Below are 22,652 nucleotides of genomic sequence, written 5' to 3'. Positions count from 1 at the left end.
AGGAGATTCTTTAACGTTCTAGAAATAGGATGATCTTCTAAGATGTGGGTTCTGTCTTTTTAAGCTAAATTAACTGAAGGAAATATCAAAAGAAGGATCCAATGAAGAAAACTCTAGATAAATATCTATCAGGTTACTGGGAGCCTGATAGAAATGCAAGTAGCATATAGGCCCAGGATGGGCATTGAGTAAATCCTAGCTTGCAGGCTTTGGGAGAGCCCACTCTCTGGTTCCCCAGAACTCAGTCTGCCTTTGAAGCAACTAGCAGATGCCCTGTGTGCTCCAGGCCTTTTCACTCTGGTCTCCTGGTGCCCTTTCCCTACGCAGTCCATGGCCAAAAGGCACCACAGGCTCACTCCCGTGAGCCCTTGCGACATGCTGACAGCCAGTCAGTAGCTGCCAGAGAGAGGTCGGCTATGGGGAGAGACAGGGCGATGGCAGTGGCAGCCCCTTGGCTGGGGCCAGAGGCCCAGAAAGCCAAAAAGAAGCACACTACCCTGCTCCAGCCCCAAGTGAGCTTCGGAGCTGAGATGCCCCAGGAAGCCCGCGTTTTCCTATTCTGAGAGAAAAGGTCAAAGAGCTGCAGGCCTCAGCCGAGGAAAAATGGCCTCACTAAACTGCCCTTCCCTTACATTCTTCTCCCTCTCTCTCCTTTAATAAGAAGGGTGTTCCTTTCCTCAAAGGGAGAGAGAGGGAGGGAGAGAGAGACTGTAAACTGTCCAAAAGGACCGTGAGAAAACAGGAAGCTTTGAAAAGTACAAGAGAAAGCAAGATGAAATCTATTTGCAGGCGGCCCCTGGGGACGCGGGAGGCATTGTTAAGCAGGCAGTTCATACAGCTATATCCTTCCTTCTGCTGAGGAGGGCTTTGCTGCCAAAAGGCTGCTATCTGGTCACTGCCTTAACCCCCTCAGTGCCAGCCTGAAAACCCTGACCCCAACCATGGGGCCTGCAAAGTCCCTCACCTGCTTTCTTCCTTTTAGAACATCAAAGATCTCCAGAGGATAATGGAGGCAGCTTGGCAGTGGAGGTGGAGACCCTTTTCAGGGAGACTTCACCCCTCTTCTAATGGCTCTGCCCTCCAGCCTTCAGCCCTGTGCTGCAGAAAAGGCTGCAGATGACCTGGTGATTCATAACTTAGGCAGCTCCCGGCTTCACCCATCTCAAAAGAGAATTTGTCCCGGAAATTCTGGATGGCTGCTTTTCCTGGACAGGTTTTCCAAAGACGGCAGCTGGTTCTTTGCTGTTATGGAGTGTGGCCCTACAAGGATAGTATCCAAATCAACCCCTGCGTGCTTACGCAGAATCTGGGAAGCATATTTCTGAAACATGGCTCAAGTGAGTCTGCAGGCGCAAGCCTCTGGACAGACGCCAGCTGGCTTCAAAAAGCAAGGAGTCCAGAAGTTGAGCCAATAGCAAAAGAGCCCTGAAGGGCAGTAATTTTTTTTTTTTTAATATAAGGGAAAAAAATTAAAAAGAAAGAAACAGAATGGAAACCTTTCCTCTCCTCTAATTTTCCATCCTATTGTTAATGCCTAAGACCACAGTTAGTAAATGTTTTTGCTCGCTGGGAACAGCTGTTTCTACTGAGCACAGGGCCATAGAGAACCACTTCATGTTGCAACAGGAGGAAGGATTTATGTTAGGAGGAAATTTTAATGGTGAGAATCGCAAGACATTGGAATCCGTTACCAAAAGAACCTCCCTTGTTGCAAGGTTTTGGGTAAAGAAGACATAGCTAACTGTTAGAATATGGCTGCAGCAAGATCTGTCTTTCTTTTCCAAACATGTCAAACACAGGAAAAGAATAACTCTTCCCTGTCACTGCTCCAAGATCTTGTTTGGTTATCTGAGCATGTTCTCCAACATCACCATGAGCCAGCCAGCCATTGACCCGATGGTTATGAACTGCACAACCATGATACTCCATCCCACTCCCAACTCCCAAACCCCTGACAAGATTTCTAAGAAATTAGCACAACACAGATGAAAAGCAAGGTCCACAGGACACATCTCAAGAGGGCCTATCACACAGTTTCTATAAAACACTAAGAGCCTTTTTGCATAATTTGTAAATTCAGGCATGCTCTGGGATTCTTTTGGAATGAAAAAGAGTGGTGGTACAAAAAGGATACCAAGAAGGGTGACAATTTGCAGAGATATGGTAACGGGGAAAGGAAGAACCTGGAAGTACATTCTAGCACTTTCCAGGAGACAGAGAGCCCTGGGTAGAGGTGATTGCTACCCATTATTGTTTCGAGATGTTTAAGAAAGTAGAAGGGCCACCTAAGTTTGGCAAAAATGCCCTTTAATACCTTTTTGTCTAATAATAGATAATGCTTTCTAGGCAATCTAGTGTCTCACAATGTGGCCACATGAGAGAATGTACCCATTAGAAAAAAATGATCTTTGTAGATGACCAGCCCAAATCCTATGCCAGGGCCATCTCCTATTGTGAAATATAAACTGTGCATTCTCTCAAAGCTGGCATTCCACTCTGCAAACATTCTCTTATGGGATCTGACAGTGTGGACCAGATATCCAGAGCCTAATCCAACCTCAGGGAGGAGGAGATGTGGAGTTTCTGAACTATGAAGCTGACCATCACATACCTTTTGAACCACTGGGGTGGAGGGGGACACTGTTATCCATGAGGGGCTAAAACTTTCAGATAGGATGGCTCACTCAGGCTGTATTTCTCTGTCCAGAGTTCTGGGCATTGGTACCTGAGAGAACTTCTAGAACTTCTGATACTTCTAGCCTCTAGAAATCCTCAAGGACATTTGAGAGTGGAGAAGCAGAACTTCCTCTGTGCCCACAAATTCAATTCAGTATATATTGGCTCTGCCACTGACATATCCCCGATCTGAGGGGCATTCTCTGCCTGGTGGTGCCACTACTGCTGGATCAGAATGGATGAGATGGTTGGTCTGAACAGGTATGGATATTTAGGGGATAAATTGGGCAATGGCTCCCTTCACATTTTAACAACTTTATTCCACCAAAGGTTGATAAGATGAAAAAAATACAATTCATGCTTTAAGCCCCAAAAATAAATCAACAAAGGGAATAAAGAATGGCAAAGAGACTCTGCTTGCACCTCCATATTAGGAGACAATAAACCTCTAGAGGAGGGAACAGCTTTGATAAAAGTGAAGCACTATAGGGGCTCAATGGATTGGGAAGGGAATCAAAAATATGCCTAAGGAGAGACAGAAGAGGTACTCTGTGGAGTCCATTGGTTCATGAAGCCAAGGCTGCTTCACAGGTGTTCAGCATGGGGTCCCTACTCAGAAGGGTACTGAGTCTGATTTGATGCTCTGTTTTTACTGTCTTGAAATTCTGAATAATGTCTGAACATTAATGTTGGTCCCTGAAAATTATGAAGTCCATCCTGCATGTTGCTTCCTCCCCCTTAACTTGGCTGACTCAAGGTGGATATAAATTGACTTTCAAACCACTGGGAACTTGGAGAAAAGGAGGGGAAACAGAAGTGGGTGGCAGGAAAAGGGTTGGGGGGAGAAGTCTCCCTCTCCCGCCTCCGGACAATGCCCACACGGTCTAGGGAAGCTCTGGTTCCTGACCCCTCACCCCGTCCAGGAGTTGCCAACACAGGAAAGAAGTGAACTTCACAGGGGGTTCCTTTAAGTGGGGGCCATGCTGCAGAGGATGAAAGCAGCAATGTCCCCTAGAAGCAGGGAACCCCACTTCAGAAATATAGATCAATGGAGAATGTCACCCACACCCCATCAGACATGCAGTTACAGAAAGAAGGAAAACCTTTATTTCAAGCAGAAGAGCTCTACAGATGATCTGCATCTGGTATTTCCCTCTTCTCTCGCTCAGCCCTCCCTTCATGACCAGGATGACACTCACCCACACAGTGCCTAACTACCCAATCTGAGCAAGATTCCTCATCTTAGCAGCAGAGAAGGAAACAGGGTTAAGGGGTGGGGAAGCCTCAGGAAGCCCAGGAACTTCTGAGCAACATTGGTCAGGGCTTTGGACCTTACGAGACTCTCCAGCTATGCATTTTCTCATATGATGAAATAAAAATTCAACCAAGTTAATCTGACACAAGAGCTTTTAACAAAGATGCTCCATTCCTGTGCTTTGTGGCACTTAGGAATAAGTGAAAAACACTTTAATGACTGTGCTCACAGCATCTCTGGGATCCTTTGAAGGACTAGCTTCAGAATCCCTTTCTTTTATTCTATTTTTTAGAAAATTTTAATTGACCCATTATAACTGTGTACCTTTATGGAACATTATGTGATATTTGGATTAGTATTTACAATGTGTGATGATCAAATCAGGGTAATGAGCATGTCCATCACCTTAAACATTTTTCACATCTTCATGTTGGGAATATTCCAAATTCTTTCTTCTGTCATATCCAATAAATTGTTAACTTGAGTCACCTCACTATGTTATGAAACACCAGAACTTATTCCTAACTGTATTTTTGGATCCCCTCATCAGCCTCTCTCTATCCTGCCTCCCTCCCTTCTCAGCCCCTGGTAACCCTCCTGCTACTCTCTACTTCTATGAGGTCAACTAGCTTCCATGCAGGAGTGAGGACATGTGGCATTTGTCTTTCGGTGCCTGACTTATTTTACTTGACATAATGTGCTCCAGGCTCATCCATGTTTCTCTAAATGCCAGGATTCCATTTTTTTATGGCTGAATAGCATTCCATTGTGTATATAAAGTACATTTTCTTCATCCATTCATCCTTTGATAGACACCTAGGTTGATTCCATATTTTAGCTATTGTGAATAGTGCTGCAGCTACCGTAAGATCCCACAATCCCACCACTGAGTCTACATCCAAAGTAAAGGAAATCAACCTGCGGAATCTCTTTCATCCTCTCTGGGAAGCCTGCCTTCAAATTATATAGTTCAGATTAAATGTCAGAAAAGGAGCAGGCAGAGGCAAGGAAAGGGCTATGCTAGAAGCTTCTCTGACTCCTTTCTATATTCAATTTATTGACTGATAAGGGAAAGAGGACCACACCTGTTTCTCCACCCTGGAACAGGAACTCTCCACATCACCTCCATCCCTTACCAACCCATTCTCCAGACAAGCTTTCCACCCTCAGACCTTCCCCCAGGGCCCTGATGACACAGTGAGACAAATCTGACAGGCTCCTCAGGGACCAGCCAAAAGCTTATGTGCACAAAGGTGTAGTGCAAAGAGGGACAGAGTAGGGGATGGGACTGGGGGTTGGCCATAAACCTACTCTGAGTAGCCCCACTGATGAAACAGAGTAGACTGTTCCCAGGTTCTCTTTCCCTTTGGATATTTGCCCAACCCTCTGACCCTTCTTTTCTGCCCACCTTGCATTTGAAGGGCTTCACATCAGAGTGGACAATCATATGTGCCTTGAGAGTCTGTTTCTGCACGAAGCTCTTGTAGCAGAGGTGACACTGGTAGGCACGGATGTTGGTGTGAATCAGCACATGTCTCTTCATGTTGGCCAACAGGGTGAACTCACGCCCGCAAATGCCACATTTGTGCTCCTTTACACCCTGTGAGGAGGCAAGATTCAACAAATAATTGGTTAACAGGTAACAGGCTTCCGTGAGGTTTTGTTCTCTCTGCTACATAAATCCACAAACAGCTTGGTGAGGTTCCCAATGGTATAGTTTTAGCCTTGTTAATTTATTTCTTGGAAAAGCATTGATTACATAATCTAGGTGTTTTTGTTTTTCCTTCTGAACACCATAAACTATCCAGACCAGTAGAGGAAAAGAAAACTATCACTTTTGTTGTTCTTGTAACTTCTGGTATTTAATACTGTAGTAACAATTCAAAAGCATTAGTAGGATTTTGATAAAAGCACTGTGGAATGTGTCTGTAATCTGGCTTTTCTGGTAATGAAGAAATAAAATCTTTTAAACTGGTATCATTTGCCATATGAAAAACAATGTCCTCTTGACATTAATGGACAGAAAAATTCCAGGAGAGCAACTCAGCCTCACTTCAATCAATTATGACTTGATTGTCATTCTCTAGTTGGTCCCCTGGTTCCCATGGGCCATTCTGAGTTGTGTGATATGGTCCTGGATCTTCTCCTTCTGATGGAGAAATATGGCAGATTTCTAATTAGAAAACAGGACAGAAGGTTTCCAGTTTGCTTGCTATCTGCAGTGCAGCATTTGAATACTTGAGCATCTATGCCCTCAATCCAGAGCACTTCCAGGGACTCACACCTCAAGCAGCCCATTGGCTAAACCTATTGCTTCCCTGCAAAGGTCTTCAAAGATGTCTTGATCCAGAATGAACTTTTGTTTTCTAGGGTGGTCTTGAACTCACGGACTCAAGTGATCCTCTACCTCCTGAGTACCTGGTATCACAGCATGCACCACTGTACCTGGCCTGAATGACTTTTTGAAAAGGAATTCTTAGAGGACCAGGGATCTAAAATGAAAAATCTTACAGAATGAGAACAGGTTACTAAATGAACAAATCTTATAAATCCATATTTCCTGGAATCTATAGTATAGTATCCTTTCTTAGGTCAAAAGAAGAGATTCCAAACTCAGCTCAGACTCAGACTATATTTTCACTTATCTAACTTGGAGCATGGTAAGAAGGTACCACTCCTCAGTTTGGGTGAGCCCGTGGTACTGAAGGGTAGGGTTCAGATCTCTGCCCAGCCATTTACTGGATGTAAAACTTTAGATAAATAAGTCCCATGGCTTTTCCTGGTGGAGGCTTCTCTTCTCAAGATGAACCAATAGGTCTTGAAAATCCTAGGGTTCTTTATAGCTCAGTTTCTAGTCTAAATGATTGCAGATACATATGGATTTATGCTAATAAAGAGATCTAGGGATTGTCCTCCTTTAAAATTAAATTTTAATGCCCTCTAAAAAGATGAAAATACATTGCATATTAGTTGAGTTTAAAATTATGAAATCAATAGAAATATTTTCTTGATGGTTTTCAAAATTTACTACAGTATCTTTCTTCTTTCCAGATATTCTCTGGGCTGGGAGTGGCTCAATGTGTTCAATGCATGCCTACCATGCCCAAGGCCCTGGTTTAATCCCCAGCATCAAAAAATAAAAATAAATAAAATATTTAAAAGATTTTCTTTGGGTTGGGCACTGTGGTGCACACCTGTAATATCAATGGCTTGGGAGGCTGAGGCAGAAGGGTCATGAATTCAAAGCCAGCCTCAGCAATTTAGAGTAGCCCTCAGCAGCTCAGCAAGAGCTCTGTCTCTAAATAAAAATATAAACATGGACTGGGGATGTGGCTCAGTGATTAAGTACCCCTGGGTTCAATCCCCAGTACCAAAAAAAAATTCAGAGAGATTTTCTTTGGGTGTGGCTATGATCTAGGACCAAGGAGAAGCCACTATTTTTCACTGGTTTTGGAATTTTTTCTAGAGAATTCAGTGTCCAAAGTCAGACTCACATGAGGCTCACAGAAGGCAAGGGAAAAGGAACTTGGACACAACTATGGGGCAACAAAAGAAGCTGTTGTATCTCTGACAGGACTGGGTGGGGGGAGGTTAGGGATGAGGGGAAAGAAGGGGTGGAAAAGAGGAAGTTGTCAGGGTAAAGTGTTCAAAACTCAGACATTGGTGTCAGGGATTCCCGAGTGGCCTCTCCATGCCTTGGTGTCTTCATCCGCAAATTGAGAGTAGCTCTCAGAGTTGTTGGGAAGTAAATAAGGATTAAATGAGAAGTAAAGCACTGGCCATAGAGAAAAAGTATTCAATACTACCTTTCACTTTTTGCTTAAAATTAAAGCAAAAAATAAATTAAAATTTAATTTTTAATTTTTAATTAAAATGCAGCTTGTTTCCTGATTCAAATGAAATTTATTTTAGACACCAAGATGTTTCTCCCATTTTGACTTCATTTTCTACTAACTTACAGAATCCATATGTTCTAAAATGTACCTTTGATGCCTTTTCCATACGTGCAGGAGTCCCAAAATAAACAAATGGTCCTCTTTGTGGTTGAATCTTGGTCTAGGTCCTTTGTGATGGTTCCTGCACTTGGCAGGCAACTCCCCTCTGATGGTATCTACGGGAGCCCTTTGTAGGGCAGGAGCTGTTTGTGCAGAGCCCACAAGGCAGACCCACATTTCATCTCTGCTTCAGAGTCAGAAAATGCCCCAGGTTTTGTCTTAATCTAACAAATGAAATCCATTATAGCAGAGCAGAAGCATTATCTTGGCTGGGCAAAGTCCTTCACTGACCTTTCAGAATTAAAGAATGTTTTAACAAAACTTTGGCTTGCTAGAAGTCTTTCCTGCCAAGAAAACCACTGAGGTCAAGGGTAATGGATGAGGTCAGCAGGGCAAAACTCCCTTCTCAGCAGTTCAAAGCACTCAAGTCAGCTCAACCAGGCTAAGATTTCAGGAATGCCACTAGGGCCTTGTTTTAGTTCAGTCTGCATGACTCCAGGGCTTTAGTTGCAACCCAGACTGAAGATAGACCCTTGGGCTGTATATCTCCTTGAAGACCTGAGTCCAGGGAAGATAAAAACAAACCAAACAGAAAAGGATGTTTTCTCCTGCCTCCTACAATGCAAACCACAGGCCACCCAATCCACTCAGTTACCTGCCTCACACCCAGGAAGAACAGGCCTTGCAGAACTGGGCCAAGCCCTGCTCTCCCCAGAGGCCCTGCAGAGATCCAGCAAACAGACCAAAATGTAGCCCTGCTTCAGCATCAAAAGACAAGAATTCTCTAGAAGACTCTCACTGGTATATCCTATTGATCAAGGTCTGATAACACACTGTGTGCTAGTGCCCTAGATGAAGTTATCAGGAAAAAAAAAAAATAGGGATTCTTGGGAAGTAGGAAGCAACAGCAAGACAACTAGCTGCTTCTTCATCCTTCCTCACTCTCCTCTCCAAATATCTGCATTATTTATTCCTGGGCCTACCTTAGACTCTAAAAGGCTAGCTGAGGAAAGGACTTGATTTATAGTCTATGGTCTTATCATTCTCTCTTACTTAAAGGTGAGGAAGGGCATCAGGGCTCAGGATAGGGAAGCCTCTTGCCCAGGGTTACACAGCTTCTCAGCGTCTATGGTGATCCCCCAAGATCCAGCAACCCTGTCCCTGGGAGGGGAGCCCCTCAATACCTTATGCGTGAGCGAGTGCTGCTTGAGATGGTGGGGCTGCACGAACTCCATGCCACACTCGGAGCAGATGTAGGGCCGGATGTCCTTGTGCTTCATCATGTGGTTCTGCAGCTGGCTCGGGTACTGGAAGGTCTTGTCGCACTCGGAGCAGTTGTACTGGATGGGGCCCCGGTGCGTGGTGAGGTGTCTCTTCAGCTGGGCCAGCGTAGGGAAGTCAAGGCCGCACTCCACACAGATGTTCTCGCGCCCACTGGCGTGCTTGGCCTCGTGGGCCTTGAGCTCGCTGGGGTAGGCAAAGCCCCGGCCGCACACACGGCAGTTGTGCGGCTTCACCTCGCTGTGCTGCATCATGTGGCGCTTGAGGTGGCTGGTCTGGGTGAAGGCCTTGTGGCACACCTGGCATTTGTGGGGCCGCGTGCCCTGGTGGGTCAGCATGTGGGTGTGCAGATGGCTGAGCTGCTTGAAGAGCTTCCCGCAGCGGGTGCACGCGTGCGGCTTGATCCCGCTGTGGCCCAGGATGTGGGTCACCAGGTTGTACTTGGAGGTGTAGGACTTCTCACAGGTTGGGCACTGCCAGCGCTTCTGCGCCCCACCCACGTCCACATAGTAGCTGTCATCGATCTGGACGTTCACATCCACCCTCTCCACCTTCTGCTTCGTCTCCCCGCTCTCCTGTGGCTCCACCTTCCTGGGCAACAGGGGTTCCGGTTCCGGGGGCTGCTTGGGCAGGAAGGTGTGCCGGCTGAAGTGGAAGGGTGGGGACGAGGGCACGAAAAAGGGGAACATTAGGCCAGGGTGGACTTTGGGGTAGTAGGGGTAGGGCGAAGGCAGGAAGGGAGGGGGCGTTGGCTGGGGCCACACGGCGCTGGGCTTAATGGGCTCCTGCTTGACAGATTTGCCCCCCAAGTGTTCCAGGGTGCGGTAGAACTGGAAGCCTACGTTGCACAGGTCAATCATCTGAGAGTCATACTTGGGACGTGGGGGCTGCGGGTAGAGCAGAGGGAGGCTCGGAGGGCCACGGCTTTTGTTCTCCTCCGAGTGGAGCGCGAGGGTGGCTTCTTCCGCCGGGTGGTTGTACGGCATCTTTGTGGGCATGCTCTTCCGTTTCCGGGACCCCCCTCCTTCAAAGACCCCAGCAAATCCGTCTAGGTCTCCTGGAGGAGGTTCATACCGAAACTGGGAAAAAGGCCCTCGAAGAGCTTCTGGGAATGGATGTCTTTGGGGTGCTTTACCCCGGGAAGCCACTGGTTGCAGACAGTGGGGAAAGGAGGGGGTGCTCTTCACACCCAAGTTGAAATGCACATCCTCATCTTTGATCATCTTCATTTCCTTCTGCATCCTTGGCAGTTTTCCTTTAAAGAGAAAGAAACTTATTGTGTGGGTTTTTTGTTTTTGTTTTTGTTTTTTTTTTTGGTTTTGCTTTGTTATGAATCTTCTTTTCCCTTAAAGATTTTGGCTACTGATCAATACAAGTTATGAAGAGCAAACTTAAACACTGACCCTCATTTGTCCTAGGGCTGTTCAAAGTACCACAGTTCTTTCTCCTTTCAAACACTGGCCTTCTGGAGGGAGACCCTAGAGCTGGATTATACTGGACTCAAGTGGTGTTCCAACTACCAAACTAAGAAGGCAGGGAGTGGACTTCTCTGTTCTCTGTTTTCGCTTAAGATAAGGGTCCCAAGGTCCAGAGAGATGAAATGATCTGCTCAAGTCACACAGTTACTCTGTGGAGGAGTCAGACTGGGACAGGTTCTGCAGCAGCTTTTCAGTCTGAGATGTAGTTGCATCTACTACTACTGATGATTTAAATGTGTTTATCTAAGGATGGTTTCTTCCTTAAGGGAATGCCTTTTCAGTACTACTCCTTTACTTGGACCTTTGCTTCTAGGGGGTGGGGATATCCAAGGGCACACTGGAGAAGGGACTATAATGCTGAACTCAGATCTAATATTTTGGAGTCTCTACCCCGAGCAAGGTGTGCTGCTGAGGAATATGGAGCAGATGAGATGGACGTGCTTAAGAAAAGCATTTGGGGCAACCCGGGGTATAAAGTCATTTTGACAACATACGTGTTCTAATCTTCCACTGGAAGCACTCTCTAAGGGAAAATTCCAAGGTTATGAGTCTAAACCTGTATTTGGGTTTCTCCCTTCATGCAGATGTCAAAGTAAAGGGCAGCCTTTGGTGACTCTTATGGTCCCTGACATTTCTCCTTCTGGGCCAGTTATTGCATCCAGGTGATCATGCCAGGCACATTTGAAAGAGTGTCAGGCCAAAGTTTGGACCAGGGGCCATGTTTCCTTTCACAGATCTCTCTGCCATTTTCCTGTCTTCTTCACAAGGACACTAATGGAATGAACTAACGACTGACTCCACCTTCCCAGGGACAATCTTTTCTCCCCAGGATCCCTTAGTTTGCTGGGTCTCCTTGGCTCATCAGAGATGTCCATGTAATCAGTCATCCTGGCCAGGAGTAAGGCCTGATCTAGAGACTGTCCTGGAGTGATGCAGGGCTCTGGTCCCTTGGAATGGCTAAAAACCAGGCAGTGCAGGTTGGGGTCCTACAGGGAGAGGGCCAATGGCTTCCTGGGATTTCTGTAGTCCTTAGTGAGACACATGTAGTTTTCATAAGTATCCAGTTATTCCCAAATTGCTTATCTGTCTTTCGAGAGGTTTAAGAACTGTAGTGCAATTAAAGCAAATTGGGCCTTTTAATAATTTGATTACCAAATTCATGCACAAATAGTCCAATGAAGGAAAAAATACAAGTTCTTTTTATGTGACTATTTGGGCATTATTAACAACTGTTCCGAATTGGTCAGAATCCTAAAAAATGATGTCAATTAATATTTATTTTGTGATTATGTGAGTGATAAGATGACCCTGGGCTATTGTTCTTTCCTTAGGTTGGGGCTCAGTAATTAAGGGCATGAGCTTGTGTGTCCAGCAAATGGGAAACTTGCTTCCTCCTAAACTTCTTACCACAAAGCAAGGTCTTTTACCACTATAGCCTCAGGCAACTGCAGGAAGTGATGAGGGCAGTAAGAAAAGAAAATGCCTAGCTTCACCAGACCCAGAGAGACATGGTGGGTGTTCAGTTGAGATTTGGGGTACTAATACTGTCAGAAGGGACAGGCAGGTGGGCAGGGACAGCAGAGGGGCCTTGATGGTGTCCCATGTTTATTAGATGGTCTCTTGGCTTGCAGTGCAACAGATGCTGATCCCTGAGTTAACACCAAGTTATAGAGCGGGGGACCTGGTCCAAGAGCTTGTGTCATCTATAAAAATCATTGGCTTTCAGACAGGGCTGAACATGCCTGTTGAATATGAGGGAAAAGGGCAGATCTTTTCTGAAATGAAATTTTGTTTTAGCTGCAGTTGATTTTCTAACCCCTTTGGAGATAGGTTCCTTTTATGAAAAGTCTGTTCCGAATGTAAAGACTCTTCCTGGTGGTAAGTGGCTCTCATTGTCACAGCCCAGCCATCCAAAAGCAAGCTGCTTCTCTGTTTTATTCTGATCTGATGAAAAGAAACAATAATTTCTAGACTGTATTAGAGAGTTTGATTTGAGGATTAGTGAAAAGGGTTCATGTTAGAACATGGGACAGAACTTAACAAGTCTTTTGTGTATTTTATTCTTAAGAGGATACTAAAAATTCGTGGCTAATGATGTGTAGTATCTTTATATCATGTGCTGTATATTATACTGGAAAGCTACCTACTTGGAAAGTAATCTTATCACTGATTTTGAAACAGAAGGTATCTCAGCTTATACCATTATTATTGCCTTGTTTAATATTTTTGTTTTCAGTTATGACATGATTAACTAATTGATTTCTTTTAACATATATTAGTACCACTCCTAATGCAATGCTATCTCAAAAGCGTGTTTATTTTTGGTGTTTATATTTTTATATTATCATCACTGACCTATTAAGGCAAAGAAACATTGTTGAGCAGAGATATGGTATGTGTGTGTGTGTGTGTAACATAAGTGGCGCAGTTACATCCCCAAGTACAGAGACTATACGTGTGCATTCTCATTTCTTACTTATTTAAATGTTATAAAATTAATTTTCAATTTGCATTTTCTGTCTTGTGTATATGATGATTCTCTTAAGCCTGAAGTAGTAGTCTGAGTGCCCTAGAATGAAGTTGCTATCTCCAGCAGGCTTGAAAAAGCATGGAATCCACTGATTGACATTTGCACAGATCTTTAAAACAGCAGTCCCTCCATGCAGATGATCTTAAGGAGCATTGCCAATCACAAGAGGAGGTCAAGGAGAACTAGTGCTGCTTCCCCCTTGGCCTTCTTGGAGAGAAATCAACTGTGGCTGCTGCTAGCTATTAATATCCCTGACTTTGAGCATCAGGTAATAAGGAGAAGCCCTAGAGGGAGAACAACAACAACAACAAAACCCAGAAAAGAAACCTATACTGGGGATGGTGACTGTTGAGAAGAAAAGTAAGGAAAGTTTATCTTTCTCTGGAGTAACTTACCTTGAAATCAATCAAGTTAAAATTCTGGGTGTCCTCAGATATTAATAGACTCCTAGAAACCTTGGTGTGTTCCCTTTGATTTCTAAAAATAGATCTTTAAGCATTCATGACAGCCACAGGATTCCTGTTCAGGAAGCAAGAGAGGCTTGGGGACAAGGATGTGATTGGGAGACCCACAACCTGGAGGGCAGAGCCTGCAGGTGGGAGAGGAGTAGCTTTAAGCCCTTGGTTGCCTATAGCTGATTCCAGCTCTGGAGAAAACCAGCAGATTATATGACAGTTTCCCACCAGGCTGTGTTGAAACAATGTACAAAGAGAAAGAAGAACTGAAATTTTAGAAGTAGACAGCTGTGGGATAGTGGAAAGAGCATGGGTTTGGAGCCAGAGGGCCTGGGCTTAAATATTGGCTTCGGTTAGCAGCTTTGAGAAATTGAGCAAATTAATTTTGAGGTCTGGTATTCTCATCTGTAAAATGGGAGTTTGGATTTCACCAAAGGTTATTGGAAATTTAAAATCAAGTGGTATGAGAAAGTGTATTGAATACTAGACTTTGTGGTGCCTTTGAGGGGTAAGAAAGAGAAGAGAATTGGGTCAGTAATCAGCGGGTGGACACTGACTGACGTCATCTGTGTTTTCCAATTCAAAGCTGTTGGTCATCATGGACAGCATCCGAGCCTCTGCTTTGCAAATTCAAAGCTAAGACTTTACCCATTTACCCTAAGTTGGTATTGTCATAGCAGTAGAGGTAAACATACCCAAAGAGGCCAATGAATATATTAATTCTGGAGGCAATTAGCCCCATTCTTTCTCCAAGCCTCCTTCCCTATAATGAAGACATCTTCTTGCCGACATTAATATCAGACTAGGGAATGAGGAGTTGAAGCTAAAGGGATCAGATGCTCCTGTGAGCTATTTCAGCCAGTATGTGAGAAATTGAAGAATTGCCCCAATCTAGGGATGGGAGGCCTTCTTTGTGAAACCCAGAGTCTCAGACACTGGGACAGTGCTGGATTAACCATGGCAAAGCAATCCCTAGTGGTCTGTGAGGATAGGTGCCGGGTCTGTTTTGTTCACTGCTGTATCTCCAGTCCCCCAGAGTGTGCCTGACTCAAAGTAAGTGCTCAAAAAACAGCTTTGGAATGAGAAAAGAAATGAATAGTTCCTGTTTTGAAAGTCCCCACATGTAATCTTAAAATGTACAATTTTCTCTTACATAATTTAGACTGCAGATGACTTTTGGTATGACCCCAATCAGATCATCAGTACCCTCATAAATTCTGGGGTAGTTATTGGGAAGTACCTGATTCAGAGACCCTGTGTGAACTGTTGCACCTTGGTTTCTAAAGATGCCATTCTCCAACTCCCTTTCAGATGCAGGGTGAGCCCTAAATCCTGGCTACACTAATACCAGGGAGTCTTTCAATGAATGCCACAAAGTTCTCTAACTCAGAAAAGATTCCTGAAGAGACCAAAAAGCAGTAGAAAATAGAAAGACTCCTGAATCAAGAGTGGGAATGGTGATCACCATACATTCTTCCACAAGAAGGAACCTAGTCTACCCTTTGTGCTAACGAAGTCAAGAAAAGAAGAATCATACATTTTTCATTGCTGTGGTCAGAGAATGTTCTAAAGTCCCTGGCCTCCTATGTTGAACTTGCAACCACTAAACCCAATAGACCATAAATCAGAAAACAAATAGTTCAAGGGAGAAAATATTGGGTTGATCTGTGTTAGAGCTATTTGGAACTCAGAACGTCTTCCTTAACAGATATTACTTATGGGAGTTAGTTATGAGGAAATAAGAAAAGAATGAATTTTTTTAAATCCAAAAAAAAATTTTTGTTTCAACCAAAAAGACTGATCAGAAATACAAAACCTAACTTAGATGAAACCACGTTTAGTTTTGAGGGAAACTGCCTCTAATAATGCCCTTTAATTAGGAATTCACCTACTGCGCCAAAATATAAATATTCCCCAGATAAAATTACTGGTATTTCATGGTTCTCATTTGAACTGAAGGTCATTCCAGTAAATGCTATTAGAAGAGCCACAGTGAGTCAGCATGCCAGGGGCAGATTTATCTCTGCTCCATGACATTGATTTCTGTTCATCCTGAAATTCACCAAGGAATATTCACCCTTACATGAAAGAAAGAAACTGGGCTCTTCATTCCTTGAAGTTTTCCAATGTTTTATAGGAAAATGTTGCATTTTAGGAGGCTCTGCTTCCTTTTTAACTTGAACATGGTGGTTCATTATGTGGTTTACCCTGGAGCTCTGTCCTCAGCAGAGAGGGAGGTGAGGATAAGGAAAAACTGAGGATATGAAGCAGCGCTAAGAAGAACAAAGTGAGAAGCCTGAGAGGACAGCAAGGAGCAGGAGGGGAGGGTACAGACTGACTGATCTTCTCCCTGTTCGTAAAAGCAACCTTGTTATAAGGCTTCTTTGGAGTAGGATTTTAATAGCTAACTCGGTTCCTTCTGAATCCATGTTGTAGCTGGAGACTTTGAAACAAAATTAAATGTTCTAATGGCTTAAAATAATTGTCCTAATATATATGTGGTTGTACTTGTTTTGCATCTTTAGGTATTTGGCAAGTAATGTTTGAGTCTTAAATTCTGGATATTGGCAGGAATAGAAGGGTCTCCATACGTAGCTGGCAGATTGAGTGATACAGTCTTAAAGAAATAGATGTCCTGCCTTGTCATTCCTTGGGTCAGTGGGAGAGTCAAGAAGAGGTACCTGGTAGATACCTGGTAGCCAGACTACAGGGCTATTATGAATGACCTTGCTCCCATTTATTTTACAAACCTCGATTCTTCCTATCCTGTTATAAAAAATAACCTGTCAGCCCATGGTATGGGCTGAGTCCTATAGGTGACAAGAATATATTATTTGGTGATGAGACTTGTTCACCAAAAAGCCAATTGAATTCACATAATTAATTTTTCCAAAAGTTCCAAAATACAACTAAGTCATAACATAATGTTGAGTTGAGTTTCATATTGTTTAAAATGTATTGAATGAGCGTGGATACACATCACTTTTTTACATTTTTTTAAAAAGAAGCTCTTAATAAAAAAACAACAGTTGGTTCTGCTCCTTACTTGCATACATTAAAGTGCATGTGGCTCCCATTTAGGAAAGATAGGTTATTCTTCTAAGGTGACTTTCTGAAAAGCTGGAATGAGTACAATGACTTGAGCCCCAGAGCAGCTGCTGGCCTGTTGGGGTTATCTCTGTCCTCGTGGCCCATTGAAAGGAAGGAAATGCATTGGAGATATGACTTAGCAGTTCTCTTCCCAGCCCTCAGAGCTAATATGTCTCCTGATAGCATTCTAACTGGAGTGCTAGAATTTGTTTCTAGCTTTCTCTGGGGGAAGTTGTCCTTAGACTATGCCTTGATTTTTTAAAATTTTGTTTTATGTTCATAGATCAGATAAACTTGATATACTCATTCTTAGCTAAGTAAATGTAAAAATGCTTATTCTTAGCTAAGCAAATATACAAATTCATCTTGTCTATCTCTGAAATGGCACCATATTGGAGATCAGGCTAAAAAACTATGACCTTTCATAAGCAGATATGTTCAGAACAATGTAACTGATGAAGTTGGTCATCTTTCAAAAAGAACCTATTTTATCTTTTTAAAAATTTGTTCCTTTTTAGATAAACATGACAGTAGAATGTATTTTGATGTATTATACATACATGGAGTATAACTTATTCTAATTAGGATCCCATTCTTGTGGTTGTACATAATGTAGAGTTTCACTGGTCATGTATTCATATATGAACATAGGAAAGTTATGTCCAATTCATTCCACTATCTAAAAAGAACCTATTTAAAATTGAAACTCAAGACAGTACTTTTTTATGGGTAAGAAGATAATAGAAATGTTTTGTATATTTATGGCGGTGATGGTTACACAACTCTGTATTTGTCAAAGCTCACACAACTCATATAAGGAATTATACTGAATGTAAATTTAAAATATAAAAGAAATATACCCCAAAATGCTACTCTGCACATAATTACTAAAAGAGTAACTAAGAAATTTGAGAAATGTTCAACAATAGCCAAGATGACAAGACTCCTGTAACCAGTTCATATCTGTGGAACACGTCCAATAATGTGTATATGGTATATAAAGAGGGGTATGGAGGGGTTATAGGAATTTGATGGTATGAATTCCTATTCATTTCAATGGGGAGAGTTTAAATATGACAGATATCAGCATTGTGTGTGTGTGTGTGTGTGTGTGTGTGTGTACTCTATTCAGCAAGAGTATTGTGGGATGTTGTATTAACTCTTTGGGTCTTCTAATATTTGTCCCTGATTGCAAGCTCAGTAAACAATCTCCTATAATCACTCCACCATTCTTTTAATTGTAATGTAGTCTGGTAGACAAGATCATTTTGTCATTAGAAAATATGTTCTTACCCCTTTGTAAAAAAATAGATTGGTATGGATATTCAGGTCCATAGCTGGCTCTTGGGCATCATTTCCCCTAAACCTGACTGATTGAATTTCCTATAAAAATGGAACTTGTTTGTGAATCTTGAAACTCACAGGCCAGTGCTGAGTCCTTCCACCCACCAGGCTCTTCTCTCCTCGGGGGCCTACCTGAGTGCCTGCTGCCTTATTTCTTTAAAACCTTGCCTTAGATATAGCAGCCAGACTGCTGCAAGATTCTGCAGGTGGAAAGAACCTCCCCTAGTGGGAGCTTTATGAAATCTTCAAGGTAAAACCTTCCTTTCCACCGCAGCTGGAAGCAAATCCCTGACTTCTCCAAAGTCTGTCATGTTTCTTTGATGTTCCCCTCATTGGCAGGGTCCTGTGCTGTTAGCCACTGCTCTGTGTGCCTGGGGAGACTACATTTCTAACCTAATCTGGTTAGAAAGTCAGAAACTTTGCTGGTGCTTTATATATGGTTGGGAATCAATAATTACTTTGGGAATTTACTTGACAAATACCATATTCTAGCTCCTTGATCTCAGGTAGCACGTTGGTGTTTCCTGAAGGAAGGACTAACTGGTAAATTTATTCTGTCCCAATCCACCCAAGTCAACCTCACACAAATTAACTGTCAAGGACATCTCTAATGAGGAAGGCGGCTTAGCCCAGGCGTGGCAGTGACTGGGGTAGTGCTATATCAGAGAGTACAACCCCTCTTTCATCTTGGCTCAGGATCCTTGGCCAATGTGTGTTGTATTCTTTGAACTGAAAGGTGGAATGTCCTGTTTCACTGAAATAATATAAAGGAATGTGGGAGGCTTCTGGAAATTGCCAAGGTGACAGTGGTCAAATGCTGCTGAGCCTCTGAGAGAGTGTCACCCTGGAGTAGAACATTCCCAAGTTCCCTCCAACAGTATCCAGGAGGAGAGACCACCATGACTGTCCCACTTGGGCAACAGCTGCAGGTTCCCTGTGGCACTCCATGCAAATTACCATTAGCTTTAGGAGGCCCATCCTAATGGGTACATGGATGTGTGGCCCTTCCCTTTCTTTATGTATGGTTTGAATTCCTGCTGTATTTCTGCCTTCAGATGAATGATCATCTTCATTTGGATACTTTTCTTCACCCCTACTTACACTTTTTATTTCAAGGCCTCCTCATTTACCTGCTTCATATTGATTGTTTTCCTGTGAATTCTACTTACTAAACTCATTCTTAGAAAATATAGCTACACTTATAAAATATACATCCTCCTCTCATGTATATGTATACATAGCTCATCTCTCAAGAGCCTGGTTGTCTCCAGAGAGAAGGACCATGCAGCTTGGGGGAAGAAGGCTTGGGAGTCCAGTTAGCAACTTCACAAGCAATAGAAAGGTGCCCTTGGAGTTGTGCGGTTCCCTAGGTGGAAAGGAGACTTCTGCTTGTGGATTTTCCCAACTTATACTTTTATATTCTGGGACTGATGTAGCTATTAAAACACTTACACTAAAAAATAAACATAAAAATGCATACTGGCTTTTGTTAGCAAACACTCAGGTGAAATTAGACCAGGGATAACCTTCCTTTGGAGCTCTGAAGAGTTCCCTCAAAACATTTTATTGGACAACTTGATTTTTCTGCCTGAAGTTTTTGGGATGCCCCAGGCAAATTTCACCCTGGTTTACACCTTGGGAACACAGCTTTCTGACCCAGGCTTATTTATATCTTCAGGGAATAAGAATAAATCACAGCAGAGATTCAGACTGTGAGGAACATTCCCTCAGCATGCCACTTTGGGTGCCTCTCGTGCCTGCACTATGCTGGGTGCCAGGAAGACAGTGTCACGTCAGTCAAACACAAGGCTCAAGAAACTCAGCATCTGGTGGGAGAAACTGACAACCAGATGTGGAGAAAAGTGTGGTAGGGGCCACAATAGAAGAATCTTGATCTGGTGGCTTGATTTACTAAATATGAGAGAATAAGAAGCAGAACTACATTTTTTTTTTGACTGACACATGAAACTGTTTTCTTTCAAAATATTCCTCTTCTCTTTTTTATCATTAAAATGTCAGAACAATGTGAAGAGGATGAAGGAATGAATACCTGTGGATATAAGGGAGGAGAGAAGAATTTCCCCCATTTGACACCATGTTCTAGCCTCACTTTCAGTGTTTTCTGGACGATAGAGGAAGAGTTTTGTGACTTGCAAATTAGGAGTGACCTTGGATTAACTGAATTGAGGAAGTCAGGTGTATAAAAAAATAAACTACACTCAACCTTGAAAGTTCAGATAAAGATGAGCCGGTATAAAGATTCAGAGTAATTACAAAATCACACACTGCAAATACCACTAATCCATTTTCTCCATTAAGCATCCCTGAGTTTCTCCTTGACTCCTTCCCCAATGTTGAGAAGGAGCTCTGGGAGGTGTCAAGGTGAGATCCTTGGCTCTCTGGCCATGTCACCTCCTTTCCCCGTGCCCTAAAGTGGTTGAGTTGCTTAACAACTCTTTCTGGCTAAAAGTCCAATCCCCTTTGTGTCATGGTAGGACCCTGAAATGTCAAAAAGCTGCAGCACTCAGATGGACCTAGTCCCTTCTTCCTCTCAGCTCCCACAGTCTATGTCCACACCCTTGAGGTAACTTCCTCATGGGGTACTGTAATGAGCTGCCTCCCACATGCTGGGATCCACTTTAGGCTGGGAGCTTTTCCTAAACCTTTCTGTAAATACACTGTCTTGTGCCATGACTGCTATTTAATAACATTTAGAAAAGATTTTTGGATTGCAACGATTTTCTAGTCTTAAGAAATTTTTATTCTTTTCTTTTACCATAACTACCGAATAACTGCCGCCCCCCCACCACAAAAAAAAAAAGTTCTGTGGAATTCCTTCCTTTTTATTCTTCCCTTTTTGTCCCCATTCTAACAAATATGCAGAATGCTTGCATTATTTAGGATTAATCATGAAAAGAAATGTAAGTGATTTTCAGAACGGATTCATTTTTCTTTCTTTCTTTCTTTGTATGGTGCTGAAGATAGAGGTGGGGCCTTGGATGTGCTAGACAAGTGCTCCACCATGATTTCCACCCCCAGCCCTCATTTTGCTTTTTAAGCTTAGATGTATTCTAATGGTCTGTCATGTTTAGAAGATATCCCTGGAAAAATAAATTCATGTTCCCAAGAAGAAGCATATTCCTATAAGAATCCCCTGACTTGGAAACCAACTCAGCCCTTTCCTACCCATCAGGTGCTTTTTACGTTAAAATGTAATAACCTTCCAGGATTTGTTATTGCCCCAACATGTCTCTGATTCTTGATGTTTTCTTTAATAATAAACACTAATAAGTACCCTTCCATCTTCCCCAAATGTTAATTTTATGTATAAAAGTAAAAAGAAAAGGGCCAGGAAGATAATCATTCACTTTGACCATTCATTGTAAAGTTAAAATTGTTTTCATTTTTCCTTGGAAATAACTCCTAGCTTCTCTTTTTCTCTCCATTATCATATCCAGGACTCTAGTCCAAATGCTCACCACTTCCTCCTAGATTGCTTTCAACGACTTCCATTTATCCTTCTGGAAGCTTCTCCTTCCTTCTGAATCCCTTGTATACCAAAGCCAAATCCATTTTTTAAAAAGTCATCACTTTCTCTGAGGTAACTCTGTTCAGGAACCTACACTATAGTGTGTAGAGATTGCTGCTTGCTGCTCGAGTGTCCACTTCTCCTTTTGCCTTAAGAAACAGAACTCTGATTTCGCTTGTGATGACAATGTACCTAAGAAAATCACTAGTCTTTCAATAAGGGGCTGCCTTGTGCCACAATTCTGGCCACTGAGACACAAACCAAAGACTGATAAGGATTTCAAAGGAAGCTTTTGCATTTATTCCTTATGCAAAGTTCACCCACCGTCTCCTTTCCTATCTTCTTTCTGCCTGGGATGTAGGTATGAGGCTGGAGAACAGCCATATTAAGACCATGAGCAACAAGCTTAATGGCAATGCTTCCCACCAAGAAAGAGGGCAAGATCCAATGTGGGACCCTTGTGCCCACTGGTGTCGGTCTTTCAGCTGTTTGAGAAGATGAACTCTTTAGTCAGTTAAGCAAATGTATTCAGAGTTCTACAGTTTGAGGTTAACCCCAAGGCCTTCCTAACACAGAGAGCAAATCAAATGCAAACTCCTCTTCTGACTTTCCAAGTTCTTTATAATCAAGTCTAATTCTATTCCCCTTCTCTCTAAAAATCCTCTCAACAGCTCTCAGACCAGCCTTTCACCATTCTCTACATTGAGCAAACTAATCCTACCTCTAAATCTCTGTTTAGACTGGTAAACCATTCAGGAATATTCTTTTCATTGACCCACCCTATTTTTCCATGCTGAACTTCAAATTCTTGCAGAAGCCTTTTCTCCCTACTCCATGCCCAATTCTCTCTCTCTTCTTTCAACTCCTGTTGCATCACCCTACTGAGCCCTAGATTGAACACATGTTTTCCCCTGTACTGCACTCTGATTATTTCATGTTTGTTTTTTTCTGCAGCATGCCATTCTTACTTTCCTACTTCCCTTTGCATCTTGCATTATACAGGTTGCCACAAACATATT

General features: G+C 42.9%; 1 protein-coding gene across 1 annotated transcript in view; it reads right to left on the bottom strand.

Moving 5' to 3' along the window:
- Nucleotides 1–22,652, bottom strand: part of Znf366 (zinc finger protein 366) — a 62,992-nt gene that overhangs the window by 8,602 nt on the left and 31,738 nt on the right. The window contains exons 2-3 of the mRNA XM_026393261.2: nucleotides 9,111–10,462; nucleotides 5,340–5,531 (exon numbers count right to left, since the gene is read on the bottom strand). Coding sequence (XP_026249046.2) covers nucleotides 5,340–5,531; nucleotides 9,111–10,448 — 1,530 coding nt within the window. The 5' untranslated portion in view covers nucleotides 10,449–10,462. The remainder of the gene's footprint in view (nucleotides 1–5,339; nucleotides 5,532–9,110; nucleotides 10,463–22,652) is intronic.

This window comes from Urocitellus parryii, chromosome 1, assembly GCF_045843805.1.
Source record: "Urocitellus parryii isolate mUroPar1 chromosome 1, mUroPar1.hap1, whole genome shotgun sequence".
Taxonomy (NCBI): Eukaryota; Metazoa; Chordata; class Mammalia; order Rodentia; family Sciuridae; genus Urocitellus; species Urocitellus parryii.
Note: the sequence above shows the minus strand (reverse complement) of the source record. Positions and strands in the feature narration are given on the sequence as shown.